This window comes from Acartia tonsa, chromosome 1, assembly GCF_053477335.1.
Source record: "Acartia tonsa isolate MP-2025a chromosome 1, ASM5347733v1, whole genome shotgun sequence".
In the NCBI taxonomy this organism is placed as follows: domain Eukaryota; kingdom Metazoa; phylum Arthropoda; class Copepoda; order Calanoida; family Acartiidae; genus Acartia; species Acartia tonsa.
This window is the reverse complement of record NC_137260.1, coordinates 11,378,789-11,398,268: the sequence shown is the minus strand read 5'-3', so window position 1 is coordinate 11,398,268 and position 19,480 is coordinate 11,378,789. Positions and strand designations below refer to the sequence as shown.

General features: G+C 30.1%; 1 protein-coding gene across 1 annotated transcript; it reads left to right on the top strand.

Moving 5' to 3' along the window:
- Window positions 1-5,549: 5,549 nt before the first annotated feature.
- On the top strand, window positions 5,550-17,734 carry LOC145313038 (irregular chiasm C-roughest protein-like). The gene is made up of 3 exons (XM_080152280.1): window positions 5,550-6,050; window positions 13,584-14,174; window positions 16,298-17,734. The coding sequence occupies exons 1-3, from the start codon at window positions 5,669-5,671 to the stop codon at window positions 17,566-17,568; spliced, it is 2,244 nt and encodes a 747-aa protein (XP_080008406.1). The 5' UTR covers window positions 5,550-5,668; the 3' UTR covers window positions 17,569-17,734.
- The last annotated feature ends 1,746 nt before the right edge of the window (window positions 17,735-19,480 follow it).

The window sequence follows — 19,480 nt, the reverse complement described above, 5'->3', positions numbered from 1 at the left end:
AGTAAGACATACGAACATTAAAAAAATATATTGTTAAAGTGCTTTTATTTTAAAAAGTATTTAGAAGTCTGAACGAAGATTCCCAATAAATCCAGCCCGAATTAACTAAATCGTAATATAGATATACATACATTTAAGAAATTATTATAGAGATGCTGCGCATACAAAAAAATACTTTTAAAAATAGACAGACGGACTTTCTGGCAATGATTATAAAGTTTCTTCGATTTTAAAAGTGTACCTTACTGTGACAGAAATCATGTTACCAAGTTTGAAACCGATAAGACAATTCAAACATGTATAAATTTTTTTGACAGACGTACGGACCTACCCTAAATGTAAAAAGCTTCGCCTTTAAAAAGTGATTTTTTCTATACATGTCAAAATCTATTTTTCATCTAAAGAATTGAAAAGATAGCCAAAGACAAAAAATCACTCTCACACACACACACAAGTACATACAAAAAACAGATCAACTGAAAATAGTTGCCGAATGTGTACGCAGTTTCCTGAGTGTTTCCTTATCCTAGCTCAATATTTACTACTAGCTAAAAATGCTTCAAACTTCAAAAAAAAAATCAAAATTTAAAAAATTCAAATTTATAATGTATAATGTATAAATCGTTTATACATTCAAATTTTGATTTTTTTAAGGGAAGTTTGAAGATTTGTAGCTAGTAGTAAATATTGAGCTAGGATGAGGAAACACCCAGGAAACTGCGTACACATTCGGCAACTATTTTCAGTTGATCAAAAAACAGACACATACAGGGAATAGGGATAGGTCATTAGGAACTAAAATTGTATTTTCTCAATAAACACATTCCTTTTTTTGGTCAAACAGTAAATTTTCTTTTATAGATAGCATCAATTAATTTTTTTTCGCTTAGCAATCGTTAACTTATTATTTTAAATTTTTGAATGGAAATTTATATTCTATTTATCTCTCCCTGTTTCCTTGCATACCAGTTTCTTTTCTATCTCATGTTGTCATTCTTTTCTGGTATGATAAATTATTTCATTCACACAATAGTGTTCAGTTAATTCAGCAGGACATTTTTTTAGCGTGCACAAAGATTTGCCAGTTTTCTCAATTTTCTCAAAGGCACGCTCCTGTAATATATAGAAAAAAACGATACTTTAGAAAATTAGATGTCTACTGTATATATGTTTTTACAGTGTAACGATTACTATATAAAATCTAAAGGAGGCTTTTTATAGTGCCTATAAAATTAAGTCATTCTGGCTTAGCATTGGCCAATTAAAATGTATACTGGCCTGCTATTGGAAATTTAGTCTGTGAATTGGCCTATCATTACTTATTTGTATTATAATGTAATTTTTTCATTAGGGAGCTTCAATCTCAGAGTGGAAACAAATATAAACAGATGGACAAAGAAAGTTATTGAGTAAATAGATAGGGAATCATGTAAACAAATCAAAAGCTTTTATCTCAGATAGAACACGAGAAAATCCAGTCTCCATAAAGATGCAATATCTATACGGATGGACAATCAGATAAAATAAGTTATAGAGTAGATGCTAATTCATCAGAAAAATTCAATTTTTAACTACCAATATCTTTATAGACTGACGGTTTTGTTATACTTATCGTGTAGATTTGCTACTAAAAAGAGGTTTGATTGCGAATTTGATTTGAAGACAATATCTCCTTGAGGTGTGACAATACAATAGAGAAGGTTTCTAGGATCATTTATAATTCTACAAATTCATGTCCTTATTTTGTAAAATCCTCATATTTTAGTACAGGTTTCAGGCTATTTTGTTATATGATTATGCAGGTCTATACCCTTCCATTAGATAAGTCCTTCATTCTAAAGTATAAACAAAATTAGGCAAATAAATATGGAAATACACTTGGATATTATTCCTTTTCTCCCTTTCATTTATTGGTCCGTTCGTTTATCCAGTAGGAGGGGTTGGGATAGGGGAGATTGTTCTAATAGCCTGCTTCGATTTATTAGAAAACATGAAAATCTGGTATGAGATCAAAGTAATAATAAATCCATTAAAATGGGAGGGGGGATTGTTTAACCCTTCCACAGACCCCCTCACGTAAAATATTTTTGTTATCGCGACATAAATTCCATCTATTTGTGAACTTGTCATATTTGAGAACACCAAAGTCATAATAAAACAATGATCATAAGATCTTTATTATAATTTTATCTTTGGGGTGGTCGTTCTTTAGATAAATTTTTGTCTATAAAATGAGGAGTAAATTAAATCTCGTTTGCAAAGAAGTCCAAGGTAGTTAAGGGGTGTTTACTCCCCTGAAACTTTGAAACCCCCATTTACCCCCCTTGATTGTAAAGCGAATAATGAAATATTTGATTCAACAACCAACCATTTGATTGTAAAATTCTTGTTGTACATTTATAGTCCTAATTGTAAATGGAATTCAGTTAGGTCCAATAAATACGAATCCTTCTTAAAGATTTTGAACTTATAGCAGAATAAGAACCAATTTTAACATCTTTAGTTATGACGAGGTTGCTTTAGAGACTCGAATTATAAAAAATGGTTTCAAGATCTTTATTAATTTCATCTTAAGGGTGGTCACTCTTAATATAGAAATCAAACTATTTTATTTCTTTTTTCAATTGTTCGTAATTCTTTGAAATACAATGGTTGGGTAATAAAAATATTATTTGCTTAAGAAATGAAGATAATGGTAAAAATAGATATTTTTTAACCAAGTAAATAATTGTTAATAATCTCTTATCACATTTATCAATTCTAATCAAAAGTTGTTCAGGAATTTTGTTTTGGAATTTGATAAAGAAATATGTATATATATATATATATAGATGTACAGATTCTTATATCACTTTTGAAAAGAAAAATATTTTACCAAAACAAAAAACTATCTCGTCTCCGATAAAAATCAAATTTTATTTTAAAGTCATATTATTTTTATGTAATTACGAGCAGAATAGATGATTTTAACTTACTAAAAAATTAGAATAAAAGTTTTCTTTTAAAATTAATTTTCCTTCCTGATATTTTCTGATACTCTCTAATTCCTAGGGATCTAAAGGGATAAGACACTGGCCGATAAATTGATGTTCTTCTCCAATGATGAAAATTACCCCGTCTGTAGATTACAATTATAAGTTTAAACGTTTGGACTCAACTTAATGATCTAACCAATTAAAATTCAATAAACGTCTCCAAAAGTTGTTGAGTCTACAAATGAGAACAAATTTGGGGACTAATGTAAAAAAAATCCGAATGTCCCCTCCTTCCCTGCTAATTCCTATTAACAATTCAAGTTTTTAATAAAAAATCAAATTAAGCCTAAATTAGGCTCTTTTATACTAATAAATCCTGAGTAAAACCGGAAGGTATATAAATGACAAATTCTAGGTGTAATTATTCTTATTAATATCTCTTAATCTTCTTAAAAATTCGGATTAATTTGTCTCGGTGTTTGTTGGATTTTTATATTAGATTGGTTTTTAGATTGCCCTTTTTCTAAGTAGCGAAGCTAATAAATATATGTATATAATCAGTCTGTTGTATTAGCTTAAAATTGATGTTAGTTTTTGTTTACTGAATATTTATGGACACACTTTTCCTTTTTTATTGAGTAATTGAAAAGAATTCTGTTTCTTCAAAAATGAAAAGTTATTAAGTAAAAAGTAAAAGTAGCATTAAACCTGCAAATGACTTTATCAAAAGTGTTGACCTATGAATCTAGCCGTCTACGTGATTTTAAGTAGCATACATACACTAAAACACATAGATATCTATTTTACATACCCAATACCCATAGATGAACAATCTAATAATAAAAATTAGCTCTAATACAAATATTATAGACAGCAATTAAACGTCTTAGAATGTTTATCTTTGTTAAATTAAGCTCCTTTATAATTATATACTTGTCCTTCTAAAATATGACCCTAATGTGACAACCAAATCTTATTAAATTGATTGCTAAAAGACAAATATAAAGTTGAAAATACTTAAAATAGAGCAATTAATTTTTATATGAAATGTATAGCTAATTTTGTATCTTTAAACGATATCATTTGACATGTATCTTTGTTGGTAGCTAAGAAAAAAAATTAATCCTTGAATTTATTTTGCAATATGGCATGGAAACCGATTATTATCCGCTGGATTAGAACCGGTTCTCTACTGAAAAATCATTTATAGAATCGTACTACAGGAATTTTTCCTCGGACAAAAATATGAAAATCATACAATAAATGCCAGTTTTGTTAGCCCAGGCCTCTGTAATCTCACGGCTTACAAAACTGGTTTTAAACTTATAGTTTTTTAATTTATTATCTGCTGTCTATAATACTATACAATAAATAACTAATACAACAAAAATATTAAACAGGGAGACAAAGTTAGTCATAGATAAAACGATCGATCTTTAATCCACTGCAGCAGTTCGTACAAAGTAAGGTCTAGACTAAGTTCTATTTCTTAAAAGTTGAGAGTTGCTTCGTTATATGAAATGTATTCGATCGAAATTTTTTTTTCCTCTTTAATTTCTGATAGCTATATATATTAGTTTCTTTCAACCTTCATTACATAATATTTTACATTATAACATACAGAAAAACAATCTATTTAATTATACTCATTGCTATTTATAAATTTAGTAAAATTCTAATATTTCAGGATTAAATAATGATTTAAATACAAGCGGTTTGGTACAAACACCATTTTTATAGTAAAACTTTATAGTAATATCTTAATCATGGTTTCTCGTCTGGAAGGATTGCATTTAATGAGTTTCATTAATGACACAAGAATGTTTATAATGTACTCCGAGTTCATACAAAAATCAGAATTATTTTTTCTAGATTAACCTATGAAGCAGATAAACATATCTATTTTTAGGTAGATTTGTGATTCCTGCTAAAATTTCAAAACCAGGCAAATATATTTTATTAGCCATTACCTCCAAGAAAATTGCCTAAATCCTAATTCTAGTTATGCTGGTCTCTAAAAGAGTCATAAAAAGGGTTCTCATGATTTTCATTTAAAACTGTGCCATTTATCAAGTAAATAATTAAAGAGAAATTACATTAAACAATTCTAAAGGTATACATAAAGTGTTTGATTTTTCTAAAGTCATAGTGTATAAAGAACGTATCTTAAAAAGTATCAATAAAAAGATGATTTTTCTATGGTTTTATGTATCTATCTATCTTAGAAAACACCACACATACACACACACACACACACACACCCACACACACATACACACACACACACACAAACCATCCAACCAAACATACGCAAACAGACGGAGCTGGGGGGAAATGGCAAGAGAAAGGGGTAAAATTGGTGAAGAGCGGAGTAGGAAGAGAGGGGGAGGGGGAGTAAGGTGTATCTAAACCATACGGAATTGTAGTGAGAAACCGCGGAATTACGAGACATTTCCCCGTCCACCCTCCCATTCACACCCCCACACCCAGTCCGTGCAAACTGTCTTACCTCCCCCCCCCCCTCCTTTTTATAGTAAAGTTCTTGGTATTACTTTGACTCGGACCGATTTTAAAATAATTTTTCAGTCGATTTTAGATATTCAAATGGTTCAGAGTGACTTTATCAAAATTATGGTTATAAAAATATGAAAAATTAACTCTTTGAATAAATTGATAAAAAACTAAAAATTAAAATGAATAAATTAGTGATTTTAAGTTTAGTGTGTTTTTCCACCCAAGTTTGTGGCATGCAAAGATTTTTAGAGACCCCTGTATACACTGAGGTCAACCCGGGGGGGTCAATTCGTCTGCCCTGCCAGGTGGAGTCTATGAAGGGTGAGTGTAGGTGGGAGAAGGATGGTGTCCCCGTGGGGCTCTACCCTGGCAAATATGAGATGCGGGGTCAGGCGGGTGACCAGCTGCGGCAGGGAGCTGTTAATTCTGGAGATTGTGGACTGGATATTCTTGGAGCCAGTATTGAGTATGATAATGGAGTCTGGCAATGTCAAGTTACAGCTTCAGATTTTAAACAAAGAGATACACTAATATCAGAGGGAGCTCAGCTTGTTGTCAGAGGTAAATATTAAGTTTTAAAACTACATGGTAGAAGAAGTTATATTTAAAGATAGATAAATTATTACTATCTGGTGGTGAAACGTTAGAATATTGTATGCAAACAAGGAGTTATTGTATAAAATAATTTTCCATTCTATGTTGTTATGCTTAAACTTTTCAACCAGTAAATAATTGCAGCAAGGCGTCCCTTAATTGTCGGGTAATAATTCTTTAACAAAACATATTTTTCTTTCAATAAGATATTCCTATAATCTTTAAAGGAAAGATTTTTAGCCCAACATATATCTTGTTGTCTTTTGTTGTTCTACCATTGTTCATTTTATCAATTAATTAGTAACCAACTTTGCAAGTTTTTATGCTTGTTAGATAATTATATTGAGGAATAAAATTTAGTGCCATCTACAGCAATAAAAGATAACATTGTTTTCAAATTTCTATACCAATTACTAGAGACCTCAAATCAGAAAATACTTTCAAATTATAAAAGGTGTTGTGATAAAATGGCAAAACTAGTTTTTCCTCTAACTTTTTGATCATAGAAAAAGCATAGTTTCTTTAGTTTATGGAATAATACATTTTATTGTCATATAATATAAATATGTATAAGCATTTATAACTTAGAAAAAAACGATTTATCTTTTTTAAATATTAAAATTATCTATTCATAATTGATAGAAATAATTGCCAAATGAATTAATTAAGATATTAGTTTTGGTTGATTTGTTCCCAGCCTTACCTAACCTATCTGGTTATTAGCTAGTCCCATAAACAAAATAATTCCAATCATTTGATCTGTTACGATTCCTCCGCGTTTCTAATCTTTATTGCTCTATTTAGACCCATTAAAATATCATGTTAAACTATGGAGTTCTTATTATATCGACAAAAGACCATATAGAATAGGTATTAGGTTTTTTGTAATAATTTAATTTTCGAAAGTTTATAGACTGATTTAACAGCAAAGAACATTCTTATGATATCCTATCGTATAAAGTAATAAGCTTTTTTTTTTACTTTAGCGAAGGATCTCTAACCACTGAACCGATATGGCCCTTTTTTATATGAAAGCTATTCATAGAACTTTTTATGAAAAGACTCGATTTGGTTTTAGGCTATTTTTCTGCTCTTCTATATTCCTTCGAATATAAAGCGCCTAGATGGTAGGAGTGCTTCCGCTAGTACTGTAGAGTCGACAAAAATAGTTTGTCAATACAATACCCTTAGGTCCAGCAGGGTAAACCCCATTTGAACTGATAGAGTTAGCATTAATTAGTTTAGAAATGTACCTTTCTTTTATTTATTGCTTCACCTAGAGTTATTTATTAGACTGCTGGATACTAGAAAAACTTGCAACATATTAATTATCAGATTAATTTGTAATGATTATTATTTTGATAATCCAATATTTATCAAATACGCCACTACAAAAAATATGAGAAATACCATTAGAGTTTGTTATAATACGGATTATAGTAACTTGTCGAAAAGAAGGAGGCAAACGAGTCTAAAATACCTCTCATATTGATTTATAACTATAACATCGTTTAGTCATGGTTAGAAATAAATTCTATTTGCTAAATTAACACCCAACATTTTTGCCATTACAAAAATAATTACAAAATTATAAATATATCATTATAGAAATTGGATTATTATTCCAATACAAATGAAATGAAATATCAGTTAGGATAAATTTCAATATCATTGACCCTTCCCCCAACCCCCTTAATTCCAAAGTTATTATGATTCCTAACTCTTACTTATTATAACCTAACCACCTAAAAGAATATAACAAATTTGATAAAATTGGGAGGGGGTAGAGTTGGGCCACTAGCAGTAAAAGGTGTTTTGCCAATATTTTATATGTTATGTAGAATTGATTGCAAATAACTGCAATACAAAACCTATGCAGAATTTTTATTTTTCCTCTAGTTTTCCAAGGGTATGCTGAAATGAGATATTTTGCAATAAGAAAGTTTTTGGTTGATTTTTTTCATGATTTTGTTTATTTAGGAAGTTTATTTCATAATTCAATTGTTTATCCAGAAAAAGTTTTGCCATCTTTTAAAGTTTATAAAAGTATTCATCAATTTGAGAAAAAACATTTTAAAAATCGACTGAATATTCTTTTTTGCAAACCTCTTATTGTTTAAAATTTCATTCAAATTATGAGATCCAATGAAAGCTTAATCCTAATCGAAAAAAATATATTTTCCCAAAACTAAAAATATATCTTTAATTTCATAAAATAAAAGTGTGAAAAATTGAAATAGATATACATATCTTCTGACTATTACCCCCCCCCCCCCCCTCCTTCCAATAAAAAGTCTACCTAACTTTTGTATGAATTTAATATTGTAAAAACTCTATGTTTGCTCCCCTACAGCGTTTAGTGTGCGTAAAAACCATACGTTTATGAAAATAGATTAATATTATTGGAAAAAATGAAAAAATGAATATATTACGAGGGTGGAAATTATTTACAAACACAAAAAAGTTTATTAGAAATGCGGGGAAAAGTAAAAAAAAATCTGTAAAACTTTAGATCTGTAGTGGTATATTATGATTGGAATAGAAAGTTTTACACTATATTTTATTCAAGCAATCATGGCTATTTAGTGTAAATAAGTAGAAGTAAATATACATTCAAGTATGTATTATAAAATTATAAGTCAAGCTTCTTTTCAGTTTATCTCTGGTGAAAAATACATATTTATTTATAGTTAGGTCAATAATTGTGTTAGCGTTAATTTATTTTTCTATTTTGCACAAAAACTATTATGTCTTTTTTTAATGAATTTCTATTAAATATGGTAAATGGAAAGAAAATAATCATTAAAACCCTAAAAAGGCAAAGTAATTTACAATATCATACATGAGTAAATTATTTTAATTAAGCATGTCAAGCTGCACAGAATAGAATGAGGGAGGAAGTTTTTATCTTTTTTATTAGCTTAAACTTTTAACTGGCTCTGACTTTTCATACAACAGAGGGGAACTTGATCTTAGTTTGCTTAATGTCATTTCCACACAAACTAGCTTCCTGTTCAAACCTTACAAAAACAGGCCCTAGATTCTCAAAAGAATTTAGTAGATTTTTTTATTTAAAATTTCTTTGTTTCTCAATAAACACCTTTATTGGAGTTAACCAATATAATCTTTTGTTTACTCATTTTAAATTAATTTTAATTTAGTAATTTTCAGAGTGTATCCCCTTAATCAAACAAGCCATGACTTAAACTTTAAGTAAACCCACCCACCCTTAAATTTATAAGTAGACTTAATCATCTTTGCCTTTATAAACTTCAGGATTTATTGATCAGTATTTAATAAAATATAATTCCTGGTATATATGTTGGGTTTTAAAATATCACTTTTGAGTGTTGGACCCCTAAAATCTTTTGAAATCAAAATTTTAACCATCTGAACCTTAACTAATATTATAAATAAGAAAAGTGTTTGAATTTTGAGGGGAAAAGGGGGCTAGGGTGAAAGCATGTCGAATCTTTATTCTAGCAAGCTAAACATAAAATATTGGATTTTTAACATTTTATCCACCATAGCAGTGAATTTGTACCTCTGTTGGGCTAGAAGATTTCTGTTGACCTAAATTGTCCATGATTTATATACAAATTTTAAGAAAAATAAATACTGTCATATAAAAGCCTATAACCATCAAATTACTGTATTACAACTTTAACATTATGACTAAATTGATAGTATTATGTTGATAAAACAAAAACACTAAAGTCTAACAAGTAACAGAAGCTTTGTAAATTTTGTTATTGATTTCTGGTCATACAGATTTAGGAATATTAGAGCTAAGAAGATTATATGGAAAAATGACACGTCCCTTTACAATTGAGCTAAACCTATAGACCATCTTTAGACTGCTTAATTTTAACATATCCTAATCAAATAAACTTGTTCTGGTTATTCTATAACTCTTAGATCTGCTAGCTGTGTTCTAAATTGCATTAATTTTTACAGAGCAATCAAATGAAATATTTTATTTTATTTTTTTGATCAAAAAATGTGGTTCTCTAATCAATACTGACAATTTACACACATTCTAACAGCTTTAACTATTACACACACACACCCACACACTAAAAAATATTTTGATGTTATTTTGATTTACTTTCCCTCTTTTCAATAAAATATATTTGCAAAAAATTCTTTCCTTTTTTATCTATCTATACGTGTAAGCAACCTTTCCCTGATTTTCTAAAATATCTATTAATCTATCTATCTATCTGTGTTGCTCCTCCTTCTATTTTCTATCCGGTGATTTATTGAGATTGTGTGCTGAAAAGAATTTAAAAAGAAGTAATATCAATGCAATCATCTGCTAGGAACAATCCCTGTTGGTCTTGGAAGCATTTGGTTGACAGAAAATTGCAATGCCTTATAAAGATTTTATGAGACATTGATAAAATAACAGAACTATTATCTACACTGTGTTTTTTTCAAACACTTAGTCATATGTTGATATAATGACAGCAACAAAGTTTAGCAGCAAAATATTACATTTTTATATAGGAATACTTAACCATTGAATATCATTTAAAAGTATCTTTAAGTGCTTGATATTGAGTAGACTGATGTAAATTTCTATAGATACTTGATATTTATAGATTACTAATGAGCAAAACCTCTTCATATTGATGAACTCAAAAGAAGGAAGAGATTTTTATCTAAAGAAAAATAAATTGCCTCCACCTTTTAATTCAGGCAATATCTAACTGATAGCATTTTATATTCTGCAATAAAACAACATATATTATTTTATATTCCTAAAGAATATGATATAGTATCAATTGTTAAATATGCATAACCCTGCCTAACCTCTGGTTTTTATTAACATCAAATCAAACATGATTTACAAGGCACGATAGAGCTATAAAATAGTAAACTTGTCGTTTTAATTTGTCATAAAGTATTGCTTAAAAAACTTATTCTTTAATAATTGTGTTTTGCAATATTTTTTTATATTCAATGCACAGTTAAGGTTATAGATGAAATGTTTTGATATTATTAATCTTGATTAAAATTAACCAAGCCCATTTTCTAATGGATAAATTAGAAAAATTAAAGTATAATTTTTGCATAATGTAAATTTAAATATATTTAATTTTGGTTTTAGTAGTTTTATATATTTTATGAATGTTAAAACATTATTGGATTATTTTTTCGCTCCAATGAATAAGTTACCATTCTTGTCTCTCCTAAAGCCTGTGGACATCCAACTGGGATGTATTGCACGCGCCTGACCCGAGATACTCTCATCTGATAACCCCATAGGCTCTAATCCCATCCAAAAACCTTTTTATGTCTGGTGTATGTGGACAACAACAAAATAAAAACACATTACATTCTTCAACATTGAAAAAAGCTGACAAGAAAAAATCTAGGCCTTTATTAGACCATGTTGACCCAGACTTATTATATTCTAGAAATACTAGGATGTTTGGCTGTCTATCTTTCTTTAAGGACTTCTGGGTCGACTAAATGGTATTTTTTTCATATTGGCTTATGGATGGTTTATCTTCTAAGTTTACTCTTTTTGTCAAATAAACCTTATTTGAAACACCCAAGCCTTCATGATTGAAATTTATCTGTCTCTTCTCTGCCTTTCTGAGGTTAAAGATACTTAAGTTAATGCCTAGTTGATCTTATGTGCTACATTTTATTGTCTTTTTCTACATATTTAGTTCAGTTGAGTATTGTCAATTGTAAAATAGGACAAATTTTATATCAAGTTTTTAAATTAATTAAGATAAGGCGGTTTTAAAAGGTAATTAATTTCAGTCTAGCTGTTTTTCAATGTTAATCTTATATATGTATTATACACATAATATAATAGCCCTAAAAATGTAAAACAAAACTTGTGTTATGTTTGATTGATGTAATCATATCTACAACATCAAAACAGTTGGGTTCTTTAGTCTTGTACAATTTTTCAACATTTTTATTTTTGCATATTAATATTTCCAAATATTGTGTATTGCTATTAGCCTAAGAAACTAGGGTAATGTTGAAGGAAAGACTAAACTAATATGAGAATCACCCCCTTGAGATTTACAAAATTGGTATGATGCATCTCCTAAGTGTTTCCAAAAAAACAAAAAAATAAACATTTAAAATTTCTTAAACCTGCCTAAAACAAAGAAATAAAAATATATAAAGAAAAAAATTATTTTATAAGCTTAGAAGACTTTGATTTTCATCACAAAATTTAGTAAAAAAATAGCTGTTTTAAACATATATCTTTTGTAAAAACTTCAATATTTATTATATATATTATATTATCAAAATATTAATATCTTAGATCCCCAATGAAACATTAAGCCCTTAATAGTGCAATAAAAAGAATATTTTTGTATCTGCTTTTATTGTTAGATGCAAAGCATCTCTACAATTGGGATTTTTATTCTTGCTTAGATTAGAAAATATTTTTCGTATTTGAATTTGAATTTTATTTTGCTATCTTTTAAATCTTATTGTTAAATAAATATCCTTTCAAATACAAAGCAATTCTAGATAACATACAAGTCCCCTATAGAGACATTATAATTCTGTTTACCATTTCAATTCAAGACTACCCTGTTAGATGTAGACCCATAGTATTGACCTACAGTTCCAATAAATAGATAAGATATATTACAATAACTATATTTCCATGTAGTTCTAATGACAACACTAATGTTTAACTTGGTAGAATTTTGTTTGGCAATAAGATTTTAATGTTGCAAATTTTGCTAAACCCAAAACCAGTTACCTAATCTTTAAATAATAAAAGCTAAAGATAGTCCTAACATGGTCAAAGTAATAGACAAATTATTTTAGCCGAATTTTTTTTTTAATTTCAAATTTTAGATTGTTAATTATATGTCTTTACAAATTACATTTTAAATTTGTTAATTTCTGTTTTTTTAGTAACATAAAATTTCGATGCAGATTGCTCTAACTCTAATGTTATGAATCTATTTCTAGAAAGGGAAGAAAATAGTTCTAAGGCATTAGCTAATCTAAATGATCGTGTGCTCATCCCATTACCGTCTTAAATGCAGGCACTTTAAACATGAGACAAAAAAGAGTCGCCATCAAATAATATGTTGGTTCAATATTGCCAATAAACACAAATAGATACTAATATGGGTAGCTAAGAATTTATTTCAAGGATACAAAATTAAATGTAAGGATAGTTTAAAATCAATAATAATTTTGGAAAATAATTTTATTTTCTTATATGGTTGTGTGTGTGCACCACCCATTGTTTATGCTGGATGTTGGGGTCACGAGTCACATTAAAGTTGGTTCCTAAAAAGGTTTGGTAACAGGGCATTACATATGATAAGTAAGGATAAGACAGAAATAATACTGTGATTTAATGGTAAACAATACTAAAAGCCTTTGTTTTTATTGATTCTAAGTGTGAGAAATCTTCTTATTTGAGTACATCAATGCTTTTTTTCTCCGGCCATTAATTTTTTTTTCTGAAGATTGTACTGATGATTTTTTATATTTCAGTTAAACCTGCGGAGACCCTTGTTCGTCAAGCCGGAGGCGGTCGATTGACAGATCGCTTGACCGCCAGAGCTGGCGAGGAAATTGAGCTGGAATGCGTATCTGAGGGCGGCAACCCTGCCCCTGTCCTAACCTGGCTTGTCAACAGCCAAACATTTCAAGCAACTTCAAGCCAAGAAAATGAGAGGCTTTCCGGCGGTCTGTGGAAAAGCGTAGCTTTTCTGAAACTGCCCGTTTCCCGTACTGATAACGGCGATAAAGTGGAATGTGTGGCAGAACATCCCGCCTTGGAGACGCCAAGTACCGCTACTATTCAACTGGAAATTTTCTACCCTCCCCGCATTGATGTGACAATATCAAAATCTGGCGCGCTAATTGAAGGCTCTGAAGTGACCCTATCCTGCCAGGCGGAAGCAAATCCGCCAGCTAGAATAACCTGGCGCAAACTGGAGAGCGGCGAGGCAAGCATTATCGGCACCACTCCACAGCTACATTTGGCGGGAATCAGCAAAGAGGACGCGGGTACTTATCAGTGCACTGCTGAAAATGAGCTGGGATTGTCAAAACCTTCCACCATACCTGTCCTTGTACACTGTAAGTATTTCAACTTAATTCTAGCAAATTTATCATTTATGGAGCATAATAGATTATCTTCTAGTGCTATATCCTTGTAACTGGGTAGTGTGTATCTAAACTAAGGTCTATTCTATATATTAAACAAAGTTTATCAAGGACAAACTTATGCTGTAGAAACTTTCCAATCAGTCCCGTAGCAATATTTGTCTATCTATCTATCTATTTATCTATTTATCTTTCTATCTACTATCTAAAACTTAAACTTTAAGAGGACTTTTCTCTTTTTGTTTTACTAATTTTCATTTGTTTATATTTCAAAATATTTGTTTATCTTTTTTAAGATCTGCTATCTAATGTATAAAATCTGTATCTACCCTGTTTTATTTTTGTAATCAAAGTGTCTTTTCTTTTTGGCTACCTAACCCTTTTCTCTATTGTTCTACTAAAAGTTTGTGTATGGATAAGTATTTTCACAAAAGTTGGGGGGACACTTAACATACTTTTTACATTTTCTAGACATAAAGCTCTTCTTTATTTCAATACTACTGTATCTATAACATTTTTAAAAACTTTTTTATCATAAATAGATATTCAAAATGTCAATTTAGTGCTATAATAAAAAACTTTCTACCTTATGGAGAAAAAATTATGAAAAAAGCTTTGTTGCTATGAAAATGATTTTTCTTGTTATAATAAGCTTGGCTACACATCAAAAGAATAGATAATTGAATAGTAAGAAGGGGCTATACCCACCCTTCAATGGGAGTTTATTAAATGATATGAAAATGTATAATGGTACTGTCTTTTTGATTTTACCTGTCTATGTAAAGTATTTTTCATAGATTTTTTTTTCGATAGTGATAGTAAATATTTTGGTGGTTTCAAAGATAATTTTCAAAAGAACCCGGTATTAGTGTCGGACTGATTATGACGTAACAAAAAAATTAGCCAATGAGAGGCTACTATGAATTTTACCATTGGTCAATAATGTCCTCTCATTGGCTAATTTTTTTGTTACGTCATAATCAGTCCGACACTAATACCGGGTTCTTTTCAAAAAGTTTTGCTAAAATGTTTCAACACACCCAAAAAGCTTAATCTCAATCCTTTGAGCAAATAAAAGATTACGGGTAATTAAAAACTATGTTTGCTTTCTATGGATAATTTATTTCTTGACATTACAGCATATTTTCTACTTTGGGCAGCCAATTTCAGTTGTGACACAATCATAATTAAATGGTTTTAGAAACCATACATATGAACTGTATTACAATTCAATCTTAAGAAATAAATTTCAATTGTAAAAAGATGATGTATGTATACAATTTTAGAATACTAAGACTTTTCAATCTCAGACATAAAGGGTTGATTAATTGGTTTTTAAGCTCTTCTTTACCGTAAAATTATTACACTATTGTTCCATACTACATTTTTTTAAATCAGGTTATTTTTGATTGGCCGAAAATGTGTTTTTTTTAAAGAGTAAAAAGACAGTTCTTAATAATATAAAAAATTAGTCAATATAACAATTCCTTTACTCCTATCAATATTCAAAGACCTTTTAAAATCCTGTGTGGTCCTTTTTCAAGCAACTTGGTAATGTGAAATGACAAAGGAGATATATTGAGAAAGAGAGAGAGGGAGGGGATAAGAAAGTAAAATTAACAATACTGCAGCAACAAAAAAGGGAAGGAAGAAAGGTTGATAAAGAGTTGACGGGTTAGACTAACAAAAAGGTCCTTTCTAAGTATTTCTGTCACAGCAGGACTAGCCAAGGTTTTATATTTGAAGGTCGGAAAATTGCACATTATTATACATAGAAATTATACATAAATAAGACAAAATATGGGTTTTTTAGATATATTTTTTCAGATAATACTTTCTGTTAAACCTTTATGTATCAAAACCTTGCTAGGACCCTTAAAAAGTTTGAACTTTGTAGATTTTCTTATTGTTATTTTTAGGGCTTTTCTTATTTTCTTATAGCAAGATTATAATCTTAAAACTAAGTCAAGCTTAATTAATATGCTTGGCTTTTTACACCCAATTTCTCATGAGATATTTGAGTATAAAAAAATCTTTCAAAAATCTTTAAAAATCCTTCAATAAAAACATATAATTAATAAGTTTATTATTTTCAGATGCACCAGTAATTGTCGGACTCGGAGTTTCCAAGAAGCTGGACGCACGGGCTGGAGAACCTGCACACCTATCCTGCCAGGTACAGGGTGCTCCGCGTCCTTCCATCCAATGGCTCCAGCAAACTCCAACCGGAGAGGTTTTAGTCCGTGGCTATGATGAAGAGCTAGTTATTGAAAGTGTTAGCTATCAACATCAGGGAAGCTTTGTATGTTCTGCTAAAAATACTATTGGTGAGGTTCAATCTGAGCCAATTGCCGTTCAAGTGACAGGCAAGCCAGAAGTTGACCGGCTGAAGTTACAAAGTGAATATGTGCTCAACCTGGGTGATAACTTTGCGGCCAGTGTCGAATTTTGTGCTCGTCCACTGCCGCGCGTTACATGGAACCTTGGACCTGTCGGCCAGGCAGCCAGAACTGTTGAACTAATCTCTGGATCAACCTTTGAAAGATTCCATGCCAGCAATACTCGGGAAATGAGTCAGCATTGTTTCCAGGTTAACCTGGACATTGCTGGTATACGTCTAGAAGATTCTCATGAGTTTGAACTGCGTATTGAAAACGACTTTGGCCGTGAGGTTGTTCATGTGCGCGCCATAGTTGTTGACACCAGACTCTTTACTGAAGAAGTATTTGCTGCCGTTGTAGTCGGGGGTGTGCTGACAATTTTGCTTATAACAGTTGTCATTGTTTATGTAGTTAGATCTGGATGCTGTTTTGGTAAATCCAATATGGATGGTATTAAGGGCGGCAAGCATGACTCTGGGAGTGATAGAACTGATTTAGAAAGCTGCCGCAGCTCAACTGACAGCAGCAACGGGATGGGTGCTGTTGTCGGTGGCCGCAATGGTACTCAAGCTGTCCTACCACCTGATGCACTGTATGGAACAACCTCAAAGAAGAATACATATTTTGAGCCTGAGTTTAATAATTCTAAAGAAAAGCTAAGGCCTGATTTAATTCGTTCCGAGGCCAACAGCCCATATTCTTCAAGCGGCAGTTATCCAAACAATCATTTATATTCGCCATACACCACTACTGGAATAAGTAACCCCTGTGCCATAGAAAGCCCCGAGGCTTTGTATAGTTCTGTGAAAAAGAAAAGTAAGCGGTCAAACAGCCGTCCCGAGCATCAATATAGCGGCCACTACGGCAGCCAACGGCCGGAATATAGAAGTCAAGGCGTTGACTGCCAACTAGAGCATTCTTCTGTTCCTAGCTCTATTGAAGATATTTTGTTGTCCTATAAACTTCAATATAAAGGTGAACTCTAGATAAAAACACTCTAAAAAGTGAAGTATAAAGAAGCTGTGCTTATAAAATTTTTGCTATATATTCAGTCAGAAAAGATTTCGTATTGGTGATATTTTATTTTTGTATCATTTATTTTATATTATTATTATTTACATATTATGAATTAAATAAAAATAAAAAATATTATTTGTGTTTTTGCTTACTTTTGAGAATTTTTAAAAAAAATGTAGCTACTCTATAACTATTCGTATTTATAGTACGCTCGATTAAAATCTAACATATATATAAATAATTGAGTTATAAAAGAATATTGAAAAGAAACATTCATTTTCTTTTGTGTCATGTTTAAAGTTTTTTTCATAAATAATTTGTGTTCCAAAAAATCTCGTAAACGATTGGACCGATACTTGCATCATTTTTAAGTAATAATAACACCAAAGTAAAACAGTACTGTTATTTTTAAAGCTTAACTACTTGTACAGAACCGTTTATTATTAGTAATTATAGAAAATTGTTTTTCAAGTAATTAATGTTAAATAAATTTCTATTGTTAGGAGGGTATTGAGTTTGTTTTACCAGTATCGAAGATATGACAAATACAATTTATATTAAAATTATGGATACATGATCAAGATTTGTCCAATGGTCATTCTAAAATTGTTAGGAAATCTTCTTTGATTATAATTGTTAGGACTCAAGAAATTGAATTTATATATAGTAATGAAAAAACTAAAATCAGTTTCAAAATTTGTGGAGATCATTCAAGAGGCTAGGAGTAACCTATCATTTTAGTAAAACTAGTATTTGTTTTAGAAATATTATATACTGTGTCCATTACTTAATAAATCCATTAAGAAAGACAATATATTTTTCACATTAGTGTAACACTATTAATGATATATTTCTATGCCATATTGGACATTTTTTCTAGCGAAGATACTTTATAATTAGGGTTGGCCTGTACATTCTATTGTTCGTCTTTAAATGAGATTTGCGCATACAGTAATAAGATTGTGGTTCTTGTGCTTTTGGACATTTTTTATTTTTTTTTATAAAAAATAGTCCGTATAATATAGTCAATATATTATAAAAACTTAAAAACTTATTTTGAAAACTATTCACCAATTAGAAGGAACTGATAGACTGATAGTCTAAGTGAAATATAGAGTAGATGTTCATTGGTCAACAGAATCATTACAAAAAAAGTTTATATATAACATAAGCCATAACCGACAGATCCAGAAGGGAATCTTCACAAAAAATTCAGCTGTCTATCTTTAACAAAAGACGTTAAAGAATCCCCATATACTGTTAAATACAAACATTTCGAATAAAATAGTAGCTTCGCTACTAAAAATGATAATAAAACTATACCAGTGTAAAATGTTTCAAATAAAATAATACACAAAATCATTATTAAAAGGAAATTTATTAAAAGGCCCTGTACACTAACCGTATATAATTTAAGTAAAATATAGAACAAAATCTACAAATTGCCTGGGAAACTGGAGCGAAGGGGTGGGAGCAAAATGCCTTAATATGCCCCTGTTTCATTAATAAAGTGAACGGTAATTGAACGCGTGTTTATTTCAACAGCAGTCCTATTACAAAAAGTACTAAGGTTTTTTTGTCTATTGTGATCTTGTTAACCTCTTAACCGATAGAGTTCTCCACACTAGGAAAAATTCACGCAGGTCTCAAGATGGTTTATGGCTATTTCTTTTTCATATTAAATTTCTTGCTGCATCAAATACAGAGCCCCTAGTTTATCAAATACATAACTAAGAATAACTATGACAAAATTGCTTCTAAAAATCGTAGGATTTATGATTTTAATGATTTTGAAATGGTGCATAAATAAATTCAATGCTAAAAAATTTCATAAATTTTTTAGAACATGGCAAAATTTTTTTTAAAAAGCAAAAAAAATAT